The 19,436-nt window shown below is 54.5% G+C and overlaps 1 protein-coding gene across 4 annotated transcripts in view; it reads right to left on the bottom strand.

Annotated features, from left to right (window-relative positions):
• The window catches only part of ZYX (zyxin), a 42,108-nt gene extending 24,160 nt beyond the window's left edge, over nt 1-17,948 (bottom strand). Inside the window, exons 1-2 of one of the 4 annotated variants that reach the window (XM_066601501.1) lie at nt 17,875-17,948; nt 13,020-13,286 (exon numbers count right to left, since the gene is read on the bottom strand). In XM_066601501.1, coding sequence (XP_066457598.1) covers nt 13,020-13,278 — 259 coding nt within the window. In that variant the 5' untranslated portion in view covers nt 13,279-13,286; nt 17,875-17,948. Of the gene's footprint in view, nt 1-13,019; nt 13,287-13,385; nt 13,407-13,697; nt 13,880-17,874 lie in introns of those variants that run through there. The other 3 variants (XM_066601499.1, XM_066601503.1, XM_066601502.1) reach the window with 3 other exon arrangements.
• Nucleotides 17,949-19,436: the final 1,488 nt, after the last annotated feature.

The following is a 19,436-nucleotide window of genomic DNA, read 5'->3' as shown; positions in this document are numbered from 1 at the left end:
TCCATCTAACCCATACAGAAAATGCGGGAGAGGAGAGAAAAAAAGGGAACATATGCATCCAATTCAATACAAATGACAATTTTGCATGTTCCATTTTTTGGCATATAGCCACTCACGGTTTCTAGGGTCTTGGTTTCTCCTTCTCATGCTGAGCTGTCGCGTGTAGACATGCTTAGGCACTTCTGGCAGTCAGCAGGATAGCTTCTGTGGAGTAGAGCCTGCTTTTATGGAGAATCTGTTTGAATTTGGTGCCATTTCCGGGTCTGCGCTGGTAGCCATGCCCCGTACGTCGAGCGTGTGACGTCACCACGCCAGATGACATCACCGGTATGAGCGCCGAGGACCAGGGAGGCCGCCGCTGCCATTCCCCTATCAGGAGGAACTATCCAATCGTGGCAGCCTGAAGATGCCGACTAGGTCAAGAAGACCAGCGCTGCATCGGTGGCTTACGGCTCCATTGTGGCGCAGGTCGGGGATGCAGGGACTGCTAAGGTGTGCCGCCCTGACCTCTACCCTCCAGGGGATCTTCGCACTATGAGCCTCAGTTGAGTAATCTCCTGGAGCTTGCTTCATCTGGCCACTGTAGGGACAGGAAGACACTGAAGCATGGTGGAAAGGGAGGTGCTTTTAAGGGCTCTTCCTGTCCCTACCGAGGTCAGAGGGCAACCTCCATTGTAATGGGGCTGTCGGGATGACGACCTGGAAAAAAGGGTTAGCTCCTCCCACTAGCTATATATGCCCTGTAGGCACCAAGCTAACCAGTTTTAGCCTAGTTTCCATAGGAGGAAGAACTTTTTATTGTGAGCCGCCAATTGCCATTTGGATTGAGGGAGGTGGGACTTTTTATTACCCAGCCGAGGAAGGCAACAGACTGAAGTTAACCATTCTGTTGTCAGCCCCGATCTCAGAAGAAAACAAGGTATGTCTGAGTATTATCTTGAATGTGCCCTGCCAGCCATAGTGTCCCCTCATTTCTTCCCATCACAGCACTCCCTTCCTTGCTATAGGCAGGTGAGTACCAGGGAAAAAACACTGCTGGAATCATGGAGCACACCGCTGGTAGATGCCTGGGTCATCCTGGTAGGGGAGCATTTTCATTCACGGATCACTAAGTATCCTGGATCTGTCGAGAGTCCCAGTCCCTACTCCTTTCATCCTCACTAGCAAGAGTAGGCAGGTTAAATAGAGAGCTGGGGGTGGGGAGAGGTGTCCCTTACTGTACTCCTTGGGCTCTCAAGAATCTGGGGGCCTTGCTCATTCACCCCCATTTGCCCTGGTGGGGGCGGGGGTGAAGGAGGATGGGGTGTAGATGCTCTCATGCCGCTTTCACACCAGACCTTTTTGCTGGCCACCTCCATAATTTCCGGGAAGGGAGTCTTCCGATGCGGGCGGACAACAGCAGTGTCTCCCACAATGCGCAAGTCCTAATCGAGTCCACTAATCGAGTCCCTGGCTTCAGGCCTGGTCAGATATTTGCACTATCGATACTGTTTCAAAGGCCACTGGCCGCAAAGTCGGCTGTCCATACCTGTCTGCAAGGAGTTGTTCATGTTGCTCCTCCATACCATTCTCCTGTACCACCTTGGGACCTTAATCTGGTACTGGATGCACTGCAGTCCCATCCTTTTGAGCCGTTAAGTGAAGTCCCAGTGTTTTTTGACTTACAAGGTAGTCCTTCTAGTAGTGGTAAGCTCCATCCGCCAGGTTTCTGAGCTTGCAGCCTTGTTGGCTAAAACTTGGTTCACCATTTTTTATAAGGACAAGGCAGTACTACATCCCGTTTCCTCTTTTCTACCTAAGATGGGGTCTGCATTCCACCACCTTAATGAAGACACTCACCTGCCTTCCTCTGTCTCTATGCAGTTCATGCAACAAAATGCGCCCTTCACAAACTGGCTCTAGTGTAAGCCTATCTCAGAAGGCCCCTTTCAGATGCTCCGATTCCTCATTGGTAATCCCGGGTTGGCCCAAGGCGCGACCTTACAGCTTCCAAAGTACTCATTTCTCACTGAATATGATCAGTGGTGGTAGAGGCCCATTGTGCCAAAGGTAGGGCTTTCCATGGCACATTCTACTTGTGCAGTAGGGGCTTCACGGACAGTTCATAATAGGTTCTCAGCCACGCAAAGCTCAACCGAATGCATACGTTTGCATCCACAGACACCTCCCTCTGTGGAGAGTTTTGCAGACGGCTATAGGCTGCTGCGTATACTCTGAATGGTAAAATCGTATAAGACCCGATATGTCACTGGAGGGCGAGAGGACCGGACTTAGACTCACGGATCTTGGCCATGTAATGCGCGCAGAGTAGCTAGAAAAATCTATAATACTCGGACAGATCAGTAGCAAAAGACAATCTGACCGCCAAAGGACACGATGGCTGATACTGGCATGGATATCACACCACTGAAAGAAGAAAAACATGGAGGGAGCTCACCGAGGGCCATGCATGACTAAACGGATAACAGAAACATAGGCTGTCCACTTGAGACTCGATATGCTCTCCCACCCCCAGGGTACTGCTCTAGAAAATCCCATGGTCAAAGCTCCACCCCCCAATGACACAGATGAGAACATAAGATGTACTTACCATAAAATCTTTTCCTCATCTTGTTCATTGGAGGACACAACACCCACCCAGTCGAGTATTGGTTTCCTTTATATTTTTCCTCCATGTTCGAGTTTTCCCTAAACGCTATCCTGAGTTATAGTTTTTTCATGCGTATCCTACTTGGCTGCTCCTACTGCTTGCTTACAAACTGGTTAGCTTGGTGCCTGCCGGGGGGATATAGTTAGTGGGAGGCGCTAACAGTTTCTGCATCATGTCCGCCACCTACAATGGTGCAGCATAAAAATAGATGCAGAAACTGTAAGGGTAAACCAGTCATCCGGGTATATAGTCAGTACTCTGTGTGATATTTATGGCGTGATCTGGTACAGAGCTAGAATGGAGATCCTCCCTCTACAGTATGTTCATGATTGCATTAGCTGGATCATAAGCATCCTGCACTCCAGTGGGTTACATGACTCACTATGATGGATCTGGATAAGTTGGGGGCAGTAAAGTGTCAGCTGAGGGGTAACACTGATACATGTAAGGTTCTGCACACAGGCAGGAAATACATGTCACCATTACGCACTAAATGGGAAACCACTGGGGACCCCGACATGAAGGACTGGGGGGGGGGGGGGATTATAACTGTAAGCCTAACTGGAGCAACCAGTGTCAGGCAGCTGCTGCCAAGGCAAATAGGATCATGGGGGGGGGGTTCATCAGAAGAGGTCTATGGGCACATGACGAGAACATTGTTCTTCCTCTATACAAGTCACTGGTCACACCACACATGGACTATTTTGGACAGTTCTGGCCAGCAGTATTCAAGGAGGACAGATCAGAGCTTGAGTGGATACAAAGGCGGCAGCTAAAGTAATAAATAGAATGGGCGGACTACAATACCCCGAGAGGTTATCTAAATTGAGATTATTTAGTTTAGAAAAAAAAAAACAGCTGAGGGGTGCTCTAATAACTATGTATAATATATCAGGGGTCAGTACAGAGATCTCTCCCATCCTCTATTATACCCAGGACTGTAACAAGGGGGCGCTCTAATAACTATGTATAATATATCAGGGGTCAGTACAGAGATCTCTCCCATCCTCTATTATACCCAGGACTGTAACAAGGGGGCGCTCTAATAACTATGTATATCAGGGGTCAGTACAGAGATCTCTCCCATCCTCTATTATACCCAGGACTGTAACAAGGGGGCGCTCTAATAACTATGTATATCAGGGGTCAGTACAGAGATCTCTCCCATCCTCTATTATACCCAGGACTGTAACAAGGGGGCGCTCTAATAACTATGTATATCAGGGGTCAGTACAGAGATCTCTCCCATCATCTATTATACCCAGGACTGTAACAAGGGGGCGCTCTAATAACTATGTATAATATATCAGGGGTCAGTACAGAGATCTCTCCCATCCTCTATTATACCCAGGACTGTAACAAGGGGGCACTCTAATAACTATGTATAATATATCAGGGGTCAGTACAGAGATCTCTCCCATCCTCTATTATACCCAGGACTGTAACAAGGGGGCGCTCTAATAACTATGTATATCAGGGGTCAGTACAGAGATCTCTCCCATCATCTATTATACCCAGGACTGTAACAAGGGGGCGCTCTAAAAACTATGTATATCAGGGGGGCTTAATAGGCTGAACTGGATGGACAGGGGGTTTCACTTTGTGTGCATCTGGTAAGTCATAGAAGCTGGAGCAGCCATCTTTGTTTCTGCGGGCCCGGAGTCACTTGAAGTGGTGGTTGTGGGCCTTTCCTTTTCCTTACATGGGACTTAATGGAAACAGCAGACCAAGTGTATAAGATCTATAGAGCCGGTCTTTGCCTGTATGCTCGCCAATGACCCCCATCTCAATATATGGGCAAGTCCTAGCGGCGAGATCCTCCACATCAGAGATTTATCGTCTAAACTGTGGATATATCGTGAGCATTTGAGATGGGATTCCCCTTTCATTTCCACCCTGCTAAAGGTAGAGTCTGTATTCTCAAAAAGTCAACCATACTATACTAAAAAAAAGGGCAATATGTGGGGGCAGGTGGAGCCTTTACCGAACAAATGAATGAACAGAGCTGCCTGCCGTTTCATCTTCATGCAAAACTAAAAAAAAAAATTGTACGCATTTTTCAGTTTAACGTGTTTTTTTTTTTTAATTCTCTAAGCATTTTGCGAGGGAAAATAAATCTTAGTGATCCCATTCTCCAATAATGTGGGTATAGTTCACAAACAGGCTGAAGCAGGATTTACATGTACAGCCATAATGGCCCGTCTAAGTGGCCCATTAATGTGGAAGCAGTACATAGTCATTGCCATATACAGTTAAGCCTAAAGAAAGACGGGCACAATTTAAAGTCCGAAGAGACCATGATAGTCGGGACAAAAGTACCCCATACTGCAAAAAGCGGACTTAAAAGTTCCACAGCAGCAGGAATCTGAGGTTCCCAATCCAGAAATTCTGATAGATTGGCATCTGGTTTTGGAGCAACAATGCCACAAAGTTTGGAAGTTAGTTAAGGCCTGAGGCACATGGCTATATGTGCTCTGTAAGGGGATCAGTAGTTGGCTGGGAACATACCGCACCCACAGAGCCCAGCACCATCAGATATTACTGCTAGGAGCAGCCGTATGGCGGACAGCACAGAATCACTATACATCTGTTTACCATGTCTATGAATACTACTAGGTAACCCATTATTACTTACTTTCCTGCTACGCTTGTTTCTGGACCACTTTGCCACCTGGCTCCCCCACTTCCTACCCTGCGAAATCCCAACCCTAATCCTAGGAGAGTAACATCACTGCCAATGACCCCGTCTCCCCATCTGCCTCTCTTACAGCCTTCTCCAACTCACAGGGATGCCAATACTCTGGATCTGGTCTACCTCCGTCTCTTCTCTGCTTCCCACTTCTCTGACTCCCCTCTTCCGCTCTCGGACCATAACCTCCTCTCTTTCTGTCAAACTTCCTAGTATCTCCCCAGACCCTCCTACCTACCGTATTTACAGGAACCTTCAGGCCGTTCACACCTATAACTTCGCTGAGTCCCTACAGTCCTCTCTGTCCCCATCTCGCTCCTCCCGTCTCAACCTGGTTGACGCACATTACAACACTACTCTCAAACATGCCCTGGATGAAGCCGAACCCCCCGTGACCAAAGCCATCCAATGTAGGCCTCGGCAACCCTGGCTTATGCCCCAAACGTGGTTCATTTGGCGGTGCTCTAGATGTGCTAAACGGTTGTGGAGAAAGTCACGAACGTCCACAGACTTTTTCCACTTCAAACTCATGCTCAGAACTGACAACCTCGCCCTCTACCGCGCCAAACAAGTCTATTTCACCTCTCGTCTCCTTACTGTCTCACAACCCTAAACTACTCTGACACTTTTCACTCTCTTCTCAGCCCCAAAATTGCATAAACCAATTATTGACTCGTCCAATGCTGCCAACTACCGACCCATCTCCAATCTCCCCTTCATCTCCAAACAACTATAATGCCTGGTCTACTCCCACCTTGTAAACCATCTTCCAGAAAACTCCTCTTGACCCACACAGTCCAGCTTCCACCCTCTATACCCCACAGAAACCATCCTTACTAACGTGTAAAACGACCTCCTGCCGGTAAAAAAAATTAAATAAAATAAAATAAAAAATAAATAAAAAAAAAAAAAAAAAACGGGGAGGACTAATCCCTACTGATCCTCCTCGACCTCTCTGCAGCATTTGATACTGTTGACCACAAACTCCCCCTTAGTATGCTTTGCTTCATTTGACTAAAGGAGACCACTCTCTCCTGGGTCTCCTCCTACCTCTCCAACCTCCCCTCCTCTTCCCCTTGCTGTTGGGGTCCCCCCAGGGCTCGGTCCTCGGCCCCCTCCTCCACTTGCTGTTGGGGTCCCCCCAGGGCTCGGTCCTCGGCCCCCTCCTCCACTTGCTGTTGGGGTCCCCCCAGGGCTCGGTCCTCGGCCCCCTCCTCCACTTGCTGTTGGGGTCCCCCCAGGGCTCGGTCCTCGGCCCCCTCCTCCACTTGCTGTTGGGGTCCCCCCAGGGCTCGGTCCTCGGCCCCCTCCTCCACTTGCTGTTGGGGTCCCCCCAGGGCTCGGTCCTCGGCCCCCTCCTCCACTTGCTGTTGGGGTCCCCCCAGGGCTCGGTCCTCGGCCCCCTCCTCCACTTGCTGTTGGGGTCCCCCCAGGGCTCGGTCCTCGGCCCCCTCCTCCACTTGCTGTTGGGGTCCCCCCAGGGCTCGGTCCTCGGCCCCCTCCTCCACTTGCTGTTGGGGTCCCCCAGGGCTCGGTCCTCGGCCCCCTCCTCCACTTGCTGTTGGGGTCCCCCAGGGCTCGGTCCTCGGCCCCCTCCTCCACTTCCCCCTGCTGAAGGGGTCCGCCAGGGCTCTGTCCTCACCCCCCTCCTTTCGTCTTCCCCTTGCTGTTGGGGTCCCCCAGGGCTCGGTCCGCCCTACATTGTATCCCCCGCCCGCAGCACCGCGCCGCCCTACATTGTATCCCCCGCCCGCAGCACCGCGCCGCCCTACATTGTATCCCCCGCCCGCAGCACCGCGCCGCCCTACATTGTATCCCCCGCCCGCAGCGCCGCCCTACATTGTATCCCCCGCCCGCAGCGCCGCCCTACATTGTATCCCCCGCCCGCAGCGCCGCCCTACATTGTATCCCCCGCCCGCAGCGCCGCCCTACATTGTATCCCTCGCCCGCCGCGCCGCCCTACATTGTATCCCTCGCCCGCAGCGCCGCGCCGCCCTACATTGTATCCCTCGCCCGCAGCGCCGCGCCGCCCTACATTGTATCCCTCGCCCGCAGCGCCGCGCCGCCCTACATTGTATCCCTCGCCCGCAGCGCCGCGCCGCCCTACATTGTATCCCTCGCCCGCAGCGCCGCGCCGCCCTACATTGTATCCCTCGCCCGCAGCGCCGCGCCGCCCTACATTGTATCCCTCGCCCGCAGCGCCGCGCCGCCCTACATTGTATCCCTCGCCCGCAGCGCCGCGCCGCCCTACATTGTATCCCTCGCCCGCAGCGCCGCGCCGCCCTACATTGTATCCCTCGCCCGCAGCGCCGCGCCGCCCTACATTGTATCCCTCGCCCGCAGCGCCGCGCCGCCCTACATTGTATCCCTCGCCCGCAGCGCCGCGCCGCCCTACATTGTATCCCTCGCCCGCAGCGCCGCGCCGCCCTACATTGTATCCCTCGCCCGCAGCGCCGCGCCGCCCTACATTGTATCCCTCGCCCGCAGCGCCGCGCCGCCCTACATTGTATCCCTCGCCCGCAGCGCCGCGCCGCCCTACATTGTATCCCTCGCCCGCAGCGCCGCGCCGCCCTACAATGTATCCCTCGCCCGCAGCGCCGCGCCGCCCTACATTGTATCCCTCGCCCGCAGCGCCGCGCCGCCCTACATTGTATCCCTCGCCCGCAGCGCCGCGCCGCCCTACATTGTATCCCTCGCCCGCAGCGCCGCGCCGCCCTACATTGTATCCCTCGCCCGCAGCGCCGCGCCGCCCTACATTGTATCCCTCGCCCGCAGCGCCGCGCCGCCCTACATTGTATCCCTCGCCCGCAGCGCCGCGCCGCCCTACATTGTATCCCTCGCCCGCAGCGCCGCGCCGCCCTACATTGTATCCCTCGCCCGCAGCGCCGCGCCGCCCTACATTGTATCCCTCGCCCGCAGCGCCGCGCCGCCCTACATTGTATCCCTCGCCCGCAGCGCCGCGCCGCCCTACATTGTATCCCTCGCCCGCAGCGCCGCGCCGCCCTACATTGTATCCCTCGCCCGCAGCGCCGCGCCGCCCTACATTGTATCCCTCGCCCGCAGCGCCGCGCCGCCCTACATTGTATCCCTCGCCCGCAGCGCCGCGCCGCCCTACATTGTATCCCTCGCCCGCAGCGCCGCGCCGCCCTACATTGTATCCCCCGCCCGCAGCGCCGCGCCGCCCTACATTGTATCCCCCGCCCGCAGCGCCGCGCCGCCCTACATTGTATCCCCCGCCCGCAGCGCCGCGCCGCCCTACATTGTATCCCCCGCCCGCAGCGCCGCGCCGCCCTACATTGTATCCCCCGCCCGCAGCGCCGCGCCGCCCTACATTGTATCCCCCGCCCGCAGCGCCGCGCCGCCCTACATTGTATCCCCCGCCCGCAGCGCCGCGCCGCCCTACATTGTATCCCCCGCCCGCAGCGCCGCGCCGCCCTACATTGTATCCCCCGCCCGCAGCGCCGCGCCGCCCTACATTGTATCCCCCGCCCGCAGCGCCGCGCCGCCCTACATTGTATCCCCCGCCCGCAGCGCCGCGCCGCCCTACATTGTATCCCCCGCCCGCAGCGCCGCGCCGCCCTACATTGTATCCCCCGCCCGCCGCGCCGCCCTACATTGTATCCCCCGCCCGCAGCGCCGCGCCGCCCTACATTGTATCCCCCGCCCGCAGCGCCGCGCCGCCCTACATTGTATCCCCCGCCCGCAGCGCCGCGCCGCCCTACATTGTATCCCCCGCCCGCAGCGCCGCGCCGCCCTACATTGTATCCCCCGCCCGCAGCGCCGCGCCGCCCTACATTGTATCCCCCGCCCGCAGCGCCGCGCCGCCCTACATTGTATCCCCCGCCCGCAGCGCCGCGCCGCCCTACATTGTATCCCCCGCCCGCAGCGCCGCGCCGCCCTACATTGTATCCCCCGCCCGCAGCGCCGCGCCGCCCTACATTGTATCCCCCGCCCGCAGCGCCGCGCCGCCCTACATTGTATCCCCCGCCCGCAGCGCCGCGCCGCCCTACATTGTATCCCCCGCCCGCAGCGCCGCGCCGCCCTACATTGTATCCCCCGCCCGCAGCGCCGCGCCGCCCTACATTGTATCCCCCGCCCGCAGCGCCGCGCCGCCCTACATTGTATCCCCCGCCCGCAGCACCGCGCCGCCCTACATTGTATCCCCCGCCCGCAGCACCGCGCCGCCCTACATTGTATCCCCCGCCCGCAGCACCGCGCCGCCCTACATTGTATCCCCCGCCCGCAGCACCGCGCCGCCCTACATTGTATCCCCCGCCCGCAGCACCGCGCCGCCCTACATTGTATCCCCCGCCCGCAGCACCGCGCCGCCCTACATTGTATCCCCCGCCCGCAGCACCGCGCCGCCCTACATTGTATCCCCCGCCCGCAGCACCGCGCCGCCCTACATTGTATCCCCCGCCCGCAGCACCGCGCCGCCCTACATTGTATCCCCCGCCCGCAGCACCGCGCCGCCCTACATTGTATCCCCCGCCCGCAGCACCGCGCCGCCCTACATTGTATCCCCCGCCCGCAGCACCGCGCCGCCCTACATTGTATCCCCCGCCCGCAGCACCGCGCCGCCCTACATTGTATCCCCCGCCCGCAGCACCGCGCCGCCCTACATTGTATCCCCCGCCCGCAGCACCGCGCCGCCCTACATTGTATCCCCCGCCCGCAGCACCGCGCCGCCCTACATTGTATCCCCCGCCCGCAGCACCGCGCCGCCCTACATTGTATCCCCCGCCCGCAGCACCGCGCCGCCCTACATTGTATCCCCCGCCCGCAGCACCGCGCCGCCCTACATTGTATCCCCCGCCCGCAGCACCGCGCCGCCCTACATTGTATCCCCCGCCCGCAGCACCGCGCCGCCCTACATTGTATCCCCCGCCCGCAGCACCGCGCCGCCCTACATTGTATCCCCCGCCCGCAGCACCGCGCCGCCCTACATTGTATCCCCCGCCCGCAGCACCGCGCCGCCCTACATTGTATCCCCCGCCCGCAGCACCGCGCCGCCCTACATTGTATCCCCCGCCCGCAGCACCGCGCCGCCCTACATTGTATCCCCCGCCCGCAGCACCGCGCCGCCCTACATTGTATCCCCCGCCCGCAGCACCGCGCCGCCCTACATTGTATCCCCCGCCCGCAGCACCGCGCCGCCCTACATTGTATCCCCCGCCCGCAGCACCGCGCCGCCCTACATTGTATCCCCCGCCCGCAGCTCCGCGCCGCCCTACATTGTATCCCCCGCCCGCAGCTCCGCGCCGCCCTACATTGTATCCCCCGCCCGCAGCTCCGCGCCGCCCTACATTGTATCCCTCGCCCGCAGCTCCGCGCCGCCCTACATTGTATCCCTCGCCCGCAGCTCCGCGCCGCCCTACATTGTATCCCTCGCCCGCAGCTCCGCGCCGCCCTACATTGTATCCCTCGCCCGCAGCACCGCGCCGCCCTACATTGTATCCCTCGCCCGCAGCACCGCGCCGCCCTACATTGTATCCCTCGCCCGCAGCACCGCGCCGCCCTACATTGTATCCCTCGCCCGCAGCACCGCGCCGCCCTACATTGTATCCCTCGCCCGCAGCACCGCGCCGCCCTACAATGCCTCTCTCATCCCAATCCACCACCCAGCCCGCGCCCTCCACTCTGCTTTCGAAATCAGACTAAGCGCCCCTTTAACCCAAACCACTCCTTCTTGCCTTCAAGACTTTTCTAGAGCAGCACCAATCCTCTGGAACACGCTACCCCAAACTATGCGGGCAATCCCTGACACATTAAACTTCAGGCGTGCTCTAAAAACGCACCTCTTCAGGAAGGCATACCATATCCCCTAAACAAACCCCTCTCTACTCCCCGATAGCATGCTCCCTAATCTACCGACAGCAATCCTTGCCGGCCATCATCAACTGCCGCCTGCAGTCATACCGATACAGCCACTATACGGCCTGACCATTGTCCATGTGTATAGCATCCCTCAATCTCCACCCCGCCATACCGGGCATACCTCCACCCCCTTTACCTTCTGTACCCCCCCATTATCTGTAGTATGCATCTCGTTGGAGCCCCACCCCCTCCTGTCTCCATCAGCTGATTACTACATGGAACTGCGGTTTTCTTTCTGTCCCCCGTCTTGTAAGCACTGCAGAATGTGTTGGCGCTATATAAAGATTAGAAGCAGCCATATGGCGGCAGCATAGAATCTACTACTAGGTAACCCATCATTATTATCTCTGATAATCGGCCCCTTGTGGTCCAGGTAATGTCAGATTAAAGAATCCATTACTATACTGCTCATTTTCTTTCATTATTCTATAGCCACTTGGTGGCGCCGTTCTAAAGTGGTAGAAACTCCTTATATCAGAGGCGTAACTTGAAGCTCCTGGCCCCCAATGCAAAACCTGTAACAGGGCCCCAACTATAATGCTTTATTCATAGTACTGGGCTCCCTATATGGAGAGGAGAGGCCTTATGGGCCCCTAATGCTCCGGGGCCAACCGCATCCCCTATAGTTACGCCACTGCCTGATATTAAAATACACAAATAAAAGCTCTGTGACTTTGGAGTTTTGATCACTGGGGGCAATAGGTCATAAATGAACTCCTCCGACTGATACTGACCTAACATGACCTTGATTTGGTCACCATGTCCCCTACACTAGCGCCAGGTCAGCAGTGACCGAGGAGGGGTTACCATACCGAAAAGGGGACGCTCATTCTTGGCTCTAATCCTGGCAAACTCTCTCTTCCCAATGTAGAGCGGGGGGCTAGCACTCCAATGATAGACAGACTAGGGCGGATAGATTAGACCATGTGACAAGCCTCCTAGACCCCAGGAAGAGAGTGGTCAACATAGACCTCTACTGAAAACTATGGATGCCAGCGGTTGGGCACAACGCCTCCTATTAATGACCCTTATTGGCCATATTGGGAAGATATGCAGATTTTGAAAGATTTGCATGAAACTGGAGAATCAGTGAAGTGAGCCGCTGCCCGACAACTCTGATGGGGTCTTTTATTTATACTCGCCCGTCATTGGGCTCCTACAAAGTGCGCAGCCCCACCACTCACTAGCAAGCCATTCAGAATGTGGGATCCGGTTATCAGCCGATCGCCCCGGGTCCCTCTACAAGCAAACAGCTGATCCTGCCAGGGTAAGCCGCGACTGGGGGGGGGGGGGCACTTTCCTTACAGCCTGGGCTCATTCACACGGGCGGCTGCGTATTTCAGTCAAATACGTGGTGTATTGCATGCCCGAAAAATGCCGATTCCCTGCAGATTCCAACCCTTCTGCGTATTGTGCGCAGCATATTTACACACAGACCCATCGTGTTTATGTGCAAACGCAGTGAATGCCAACGTTTCCTGCGTATGCAGGCATATTCACCTTGGCGCTTTCACTCCGATGGCCTAATTCAGTGTGTAATACTCCAAAAAAAGAACATGCTGCGACCAAAAATTGGGTGAGAGATACGCAAACATGAAATCAAAGGGTTCTACCCGCTGCGTATAAACGCCCACTGGAATGAGCCTAATGCATTACTAACCATCATTCGTATGAATGTCCTGTCATCGCAGCTCATACATCCCAAGACCAGAGCATACAGTCATTGGAGTAGATGGGCTGCAGACCCCCGCTGTGACGCCCCTTTAACACATATAAGCAAGGAGTTACAGACATCCTAGTTACCCTCTGGTTCGCCACCAGGTGACACCAAGGACGGGATTTCTCCAACCTTCCCCAGAAACGCGCGGATGCCGGGGCCGCTATCCTGGGAGCTGGCAGAATTATTCTTCAAGTCTCCTTCATCCGCTACCTTGAACGGGTTCACCTTCGGTTTTGGGGGTACCACGGGTGCAAACTTTTTAGGCTGGTTGTAAAAAGATGGAGTAGAAATGTTGATTGTGAAAGAGGAGGTCATCCGGGTGGCGGGAGCGGCAGGGTCCATCGTGGCGTCTGGTAAAAGAAAAAAGGGGGCAGAGATGTTAAAGATTGATATACAGACAAGTAGCCTACAGATGTAGCAGAGCCGAGCCGGTCACCGAGCATGCCTACCATAATGCTCACTAATGCTGGAGATTCAGCCGCTGTCCCATGCAACGCCATTGTGATGTCACAGTGCACAAATGACAAACTCAGCTCTGCAGTATCTGGGTGTGATTTTACAGGCAGCTTATCCCGATTCCCATAGACATTCATCATCTGCACCTTGTAACCCTTCATCTGCCAGAGAAAGTGCCATAGAAGAAATTCTGCGATTTACCAGCTCCCCCTCCCATCGCCAGAAACAATATGGCTGCCAGCGCTCATACGTAAAGCATAGCAAAGGTTAAAGAAAATAGCAGTTAAGTGTAATCCAACTCTCACTATGATCCAATCCTGCAGAACGGATCGCTGCCAGCTCAAGGTTGAACGCCTTCTCCGCCGCTCTTTGTGTCCGTCTCTCTGTTTCCATGGAAATATTCCCGGGGGTTCCTGTGCAGCATATAAAGCATGGCTGCTACCATGGCGGAGGAAAGACTGAGTCCTGGGGCAGAAATAATGCCGGCTGGGCGGAAGGGCGACGGGGCGACAGGGGAGGGGGCACTGATAACAAGTGCACGGACCACGGATGTACAATGAGGGGGTGGGGGGCACTCACCTAGAAGAGATATTGGGGGGATGCAGAAGCAATAGGGCGACAGCTCGTTGTACGGGGAGAAGCGACCGTGGGCAGACGGGGCAAGATGGGTACATGGACCACACATGGTGCAGGTAAATACACTCACTGTCAGTAATGTCCCCTCCCCCTAGAAGTAGTGGGTGTGTATACACACATTATAATTATATATATATATATTATACATATACACACACACACACACACAGTAACATCCCCTCCCCCTAGAAGTAGTGGGTGCATGTTATACACACACACACCTACCTACCTACCTACACAGTTAGTAACATCGCCTCCCCCTAGAAGTAGTGGGTGCATGTTATACACACACACACAGTTAGTAACATCGCCTCCCCCTAGAAGTAGTGGGTGCATGTTATACACACACACACACCTACCTACCTACCTACACACAGTTAGTAACATCGCCTCCCCCTAGAAGTAGTGGGTGCATGTTATACACACACACACACCTACCTACACACAGTTAGTAACATCGCCTCCCCCTAGAAGTAGTGGGTGTGTATATATCTATATATCACACACACAGTAACATCCTCTCCCCCTGGAGGTAGTATATATATCTATCATACACACACAGTAACATTCTCTCCCCCTGGAGGTAGTTTATATAGGGGGACCAGTTTTAGTCACCCCAACTCTCAGCATTATCTATCTGCCTGTCGTTCTCTTGCAGTTACAATTGCCCGTAGGTTCTTGTGTTGTAAGGCGGCATTTCCATGTCTTCTGGCAGATGTCCCGGCTGACGAGCCATGAGTTGGGTCAGTAGCCGTGGGGTCCGGCTGTGACACTTGGCCATAGCTTGGATGAACATAGCCTAAATTCTACAGAAGCCTTTGGCTTACACTACCACAAGACTAGGAGGCGCTAGCGGATAACGGTGCAATATTAACAGGGAGTACTATGTGTGACTGCACCCCAAATACAAACATTGGACTCACACCATTCGTCTTCGAGGATTCTATGGAGGAAATCAGGTGAACAAAAAAAAAATCCAGACGTTACAAATCCTAAACGGTCAACATAAGAGCTGAATGTGCACGGAGTGTAGCAGCGGCCGCCAGGGGCAGCAAGCAGCCGCCGCCAGGAGCAGCAAGCAGCCGCCGCCAGGGGCAGCAAGCAGCCGCCGCCAGGGGCAGCAAGCAGCCGCCGCCGCCAGGGGCAGCAAGCAGCCGCCGCCGCCAGGGGCAGCAAGCAGCCGCCGCCGCCAGGGGCAGCAAGCAGCCGCCGCCGCCAGGGGCAGCAAGCAGCCCCTGCTTTACTGATGCTGAAGACGGGGGGCAACGAGACAAATCTGAAACAAGGACGCCATTAGAACACGGAGGTCCATACGATATGGGGGTGCGTTGGCTGCTTCAGGGGGCTACATGCTTATTTAGGCAACTGCCAGCGGCACTGTAGTACAATAAGGCTAAAGATTTGGCAGAGATTAGGGCTTATTCACACGACGGCATTGGCGTTGTGTATTAGATGTGTAAAAGGTTATTCGCAGATGCAGAATGCGCCCGTCGCACACAGAGAGAGCAGATAATGGCCCACTGAAATCATTGACAGCGGCACGTACAAATATGCAAAAACACAGAGCCCATCATGCAAATATGCTTGCGCCCATGACAAGGCGGCCTTAGGCCGGGTCACATGAGCTTATTTAAAAAGGATATTACGCGTGGCGATTGGGGCGTATAATCCGCAACAAAGCAGGGCAATTGAGAGACATTGATTCTCGCTATTCCCCTCACACTGGCGTATAATACACACGTAAAGGCAGCATGCTCTATTAGTGCCCCGGTGTTCTCTACGGCCGCGTACGACAACGCTGTAGACATGCGGTAACAATGCGGACTGCGGGGGTTTACAAAACGTTGCTAAGAGACAAAAGAAGGAAAGTTTTAAAGAAAAAAGCAGAACGGGTTATGACAGCGCAGGCAGAAAACGCAACAAGACGCCATTCTGCTGGTACGCTGGCTTTTGCCATATGTTCATGTGAGTCCGACTGAACAGTCCCTGACGAGTCCTGGGGCCCCAAGAATGCTGCAGTGGGGCCCCGAGAGGTTACAAAGCATGTAATGAGGTAACCAGCAGCGCGGGATGAGGTAACTGTGAGGGGGGGAGAGGTGAGCAATGGCTCAGGATTGCAAGGAGGGAATGAGCGGAGGTGGAACTGCCCCCTGGACCCCCCTTCCCCAGCTGGGAGTCATTAACTAACATTACACTGCAGAGCTGGGGGTCAGAGAGAGACAGCTTACAGTATGTGTTAAAGAGACAGCAAGACACCTGACAGGAAAACACTCTAATAGAGACCTACTTAGTGGGGTAAGAGCGCCACTGCAGTCCTGTACAGTGGGGAGTATACCATGGTGGCCTGGGCGGATTGGGGAAGAGCTCCCCAATACAGACCTGTACAGAGGGAGTATATTATGGAGGCCTGGTGAATAAGAGCTCCCCAATACAGACCTGTACAGAGGGAGTATATTATGGTGGCCTAGTAAGTAAGAGCTCTCCAATACAGACCTATACAGAGGGAGTATATTATGGTAGCCTGGTAAATAAGTGCTCCCCAATACAGACCTGTACAGAGGGAGTATATTATGGTGGCCTGGTGAATAAGAGCTCCCCAATACAGACCTGTACAGTGAGAGTATTTTATGGTGGCCTGGTGAATAAGAGCTCTCCAATACAGGCCTGTACAGTGGGAGTATATTATGCGGGCCTGGTGAATAAGAGCTCTCCAATACAGACCTGTACAGAGGGAGTATATTATGGGGGCCTGTTGAATAAGAGCTCTTCAATACAGACCTGTACAGAGGGAGTATATTATGGGGGCCTGTTGAATAAGAGCTCTTCAATACAGACCTGTACAGTGGGAGTATATTATGCGGGCCTGGTGAATAAGAGCTCTCCAATACAGGCCTGTACAGTGGGAGTATATTATGCGGGCCTGGTGAATAAGAGCTCTCCAATACAGGTCTGTACAGTGGGAGTATATTATGCGGGCCTGGTGAATAAGAGCTCTCCAATACAGGTCTGTACAGTGGGAGTATATTATGCGGGCCTGGTGAATAAGAGCTCTCCAATACAGGCCTGTACAGTGGGAGTATATTATGCGGGCCTGGTGAATAAGAGCTCTCCAATACAGACCTGTACAGAGGGAGTATATTATGGGGGCCTGGTGAATAAGAGCTCTCCAATACAGGCCTGTACAGTGGGAGTATATTATGGGGGCCTGGTGAATAAGAGCTCTCCAATACAGACCTGTACAGAGGGAGTATATTATGGGGGCCTGGTGAATAAGAGGAGCTGCATTACTTACATAGGAAGCATACTATCACTCAAAAGAGATTGTACAGAACACAGACAGATGCTTGCACTGTGCATAATGAGCAAGAGACAGTCTTGTATAATAGACAGTGGGAAGTGAGGCCATTCTAGGGTGTGGATCCACAGGGGGAAGACAGCAGGTCACACTATACGGCTCAAGAGATAAGAGACAGCCTCCCATGTAAAGAGACAGTTCTTACACAAAAAAATAAGTTTGTTCCATAAGATTCCTAAAAAAAACACATTTAATGTAACTGCAACCCTAGAAGATACAATGTATCAAATTGTAACAGCAACCCGAGGTCTATTGTTAGAGACAGCCTGAAACAATAGACCTCTCGGGACAGGCAGAAGAATATCGGAGGAGACAGGGACAAAGGCTTGTGAGAGAAGAGACATGCTGCAGGCACTCGGACGGTAAAGAGACAGCCTGGCACCAGCCATCCGCTGAGACCCCCGCACACCCGCTCTACATACCCAGAGACATCACACACACGGACACAGACTGGGGGTCCAAGCCCACCACACACGCGGAATGCCTCTTACCTCTGAATAGCAGAGACTGACTGCCAGCACACAGTGAGAGACAGCCAGAGACCGCCTGAGACTGCCCAGGGGGAGTGGAGAGGGCGAGGCCAGCAGATGATTGGGAGTGTGTCACACTATCGGTATGTGCAGTGAGCTGTCTACCTGAGTGGGACTGTCTCCTGCTGCATGCATCCTTATGGCTGTCTATCTAAATGTGAATGTCTCTTGGAGCATGCATGTTCCTGGCTGTCTACCTGAGTGGGACTGTCTCCTGCTGCATGCATCCTTATGGCTGTCTATCTAAATGTGAATGTCTCTTGGAGCATGCATGTTCCTGGCTGTCTACCTGAGTGGGACTGTCTCCTGCTGCATGCATCCTTATGGCTGTCTATCTAAATGTGAATGTCTCTTGGAGCATGCATGTTCCTGGCTGTCTACCTGAGTGGGACTGTCTCCTGCTGCATGCATCCTTATGGCTGTCTATCGAAGTGTGAATGTCTCTTGGAGCATGCATGTTCCTGGCTGTCTACCTGAGTGGGACTGTCTCCTGCTGCATGCATCCTTATGGCTGTCTATCTAAGTGTGAATGTCTCTTGGAGCATGCATGTTCCTGGCTGTCTACCTGAGTGGGACTGTCTCCTGCTGCATGCATCCTTATAGCTGTCTATCTAAATGTGAATGTCTCTTGGAGCATGCATGTTCCTGGCTGTCTACCTGAGTGGGGCTGTCTCCTGCTGCATGCATCCTTATGGCTGTCTATCTAAGTGTGAATGTCTCTTGGAGCATGCATGTTCCTGGCTGTCTACCTGAGTGGGGCTGTCTCCTGCTGCATGCATCCTTATGGCTGTCTATCTAAATGTGAATGTCTCTTGGAGCATGCATGTTCCTGGCTGTCTACCTGAGTGGGACTGTCTCCTGCTGCATGCATCCTTATGGCTGTCTATCTAAATGTGAATGTCTCTTGGAGCATGCATGTTCCTGGCTGTCTACCTGAGTGGGGCTGTCTCCTGCTGCATGCATCCTTATGGCTGTCTATCTAAATGTGAATGTCTCTTGGAGCATGCATGTTCCTGGCTGTCTACCTGAGTGGGGCTGTCTCCTGCTGCATGCATCCTTATGGCTGTCTATCTAAATGTGAATGTCTCTTGGAGCATGCATGTTCCTGGCTGTCTACCTGAGTGGGACTGTCTCCTGCTGCATGCATCCTTATGGCTGTCTATCTAAATGTGAATGTCTCTTGGAGCATGCATGTTCCTGGCTGTCTACCTGAGTGGGGCTGTCTCCTGCTGCATGCATCCTTATGGCTGTCTATCTAAATGTGAATGTCTCTTGGAGCATGCATGTTCCTGGCTGTCTACCTGAGTGGGGCTGTCTCCTGCTGCATGCATCCTTATGGCTGTCTATCTAAATGTGAATGTCTCTTGGAGCATGCATGTTCCTGGCTGTCTACCCGAGTGGGGCTGTCTCTTTGTGCATACATGCTTAGACCTGAGTGTGTCTCTTGCATGTACAGTGAATTATTATGAGGCGAGCTTTTGAGGTTAAGGTGACCCTCTGGTCCTGGTGAAACAAAGATGGCG

This window comes from Eleutherodactylus coqui, chromosome 4, assembly GCF_035609145.1.
Source record: "Eleutherodactylus coqui strain aEleCoq1 chromosome 4, aEleCoq1.hap1, whole genome shotgun sequence".
NCBI lineage: Eukaryota > Metazoa > Chordata > Amphibia > Anura > Eleutherodactylidae > Eleutherodactylus > Eleutherodactylus coqui.
Note: the sequence above shows the minus strand (reverse complement) of the source record. Positions and strands in the feature narration are given on the sequence as shown.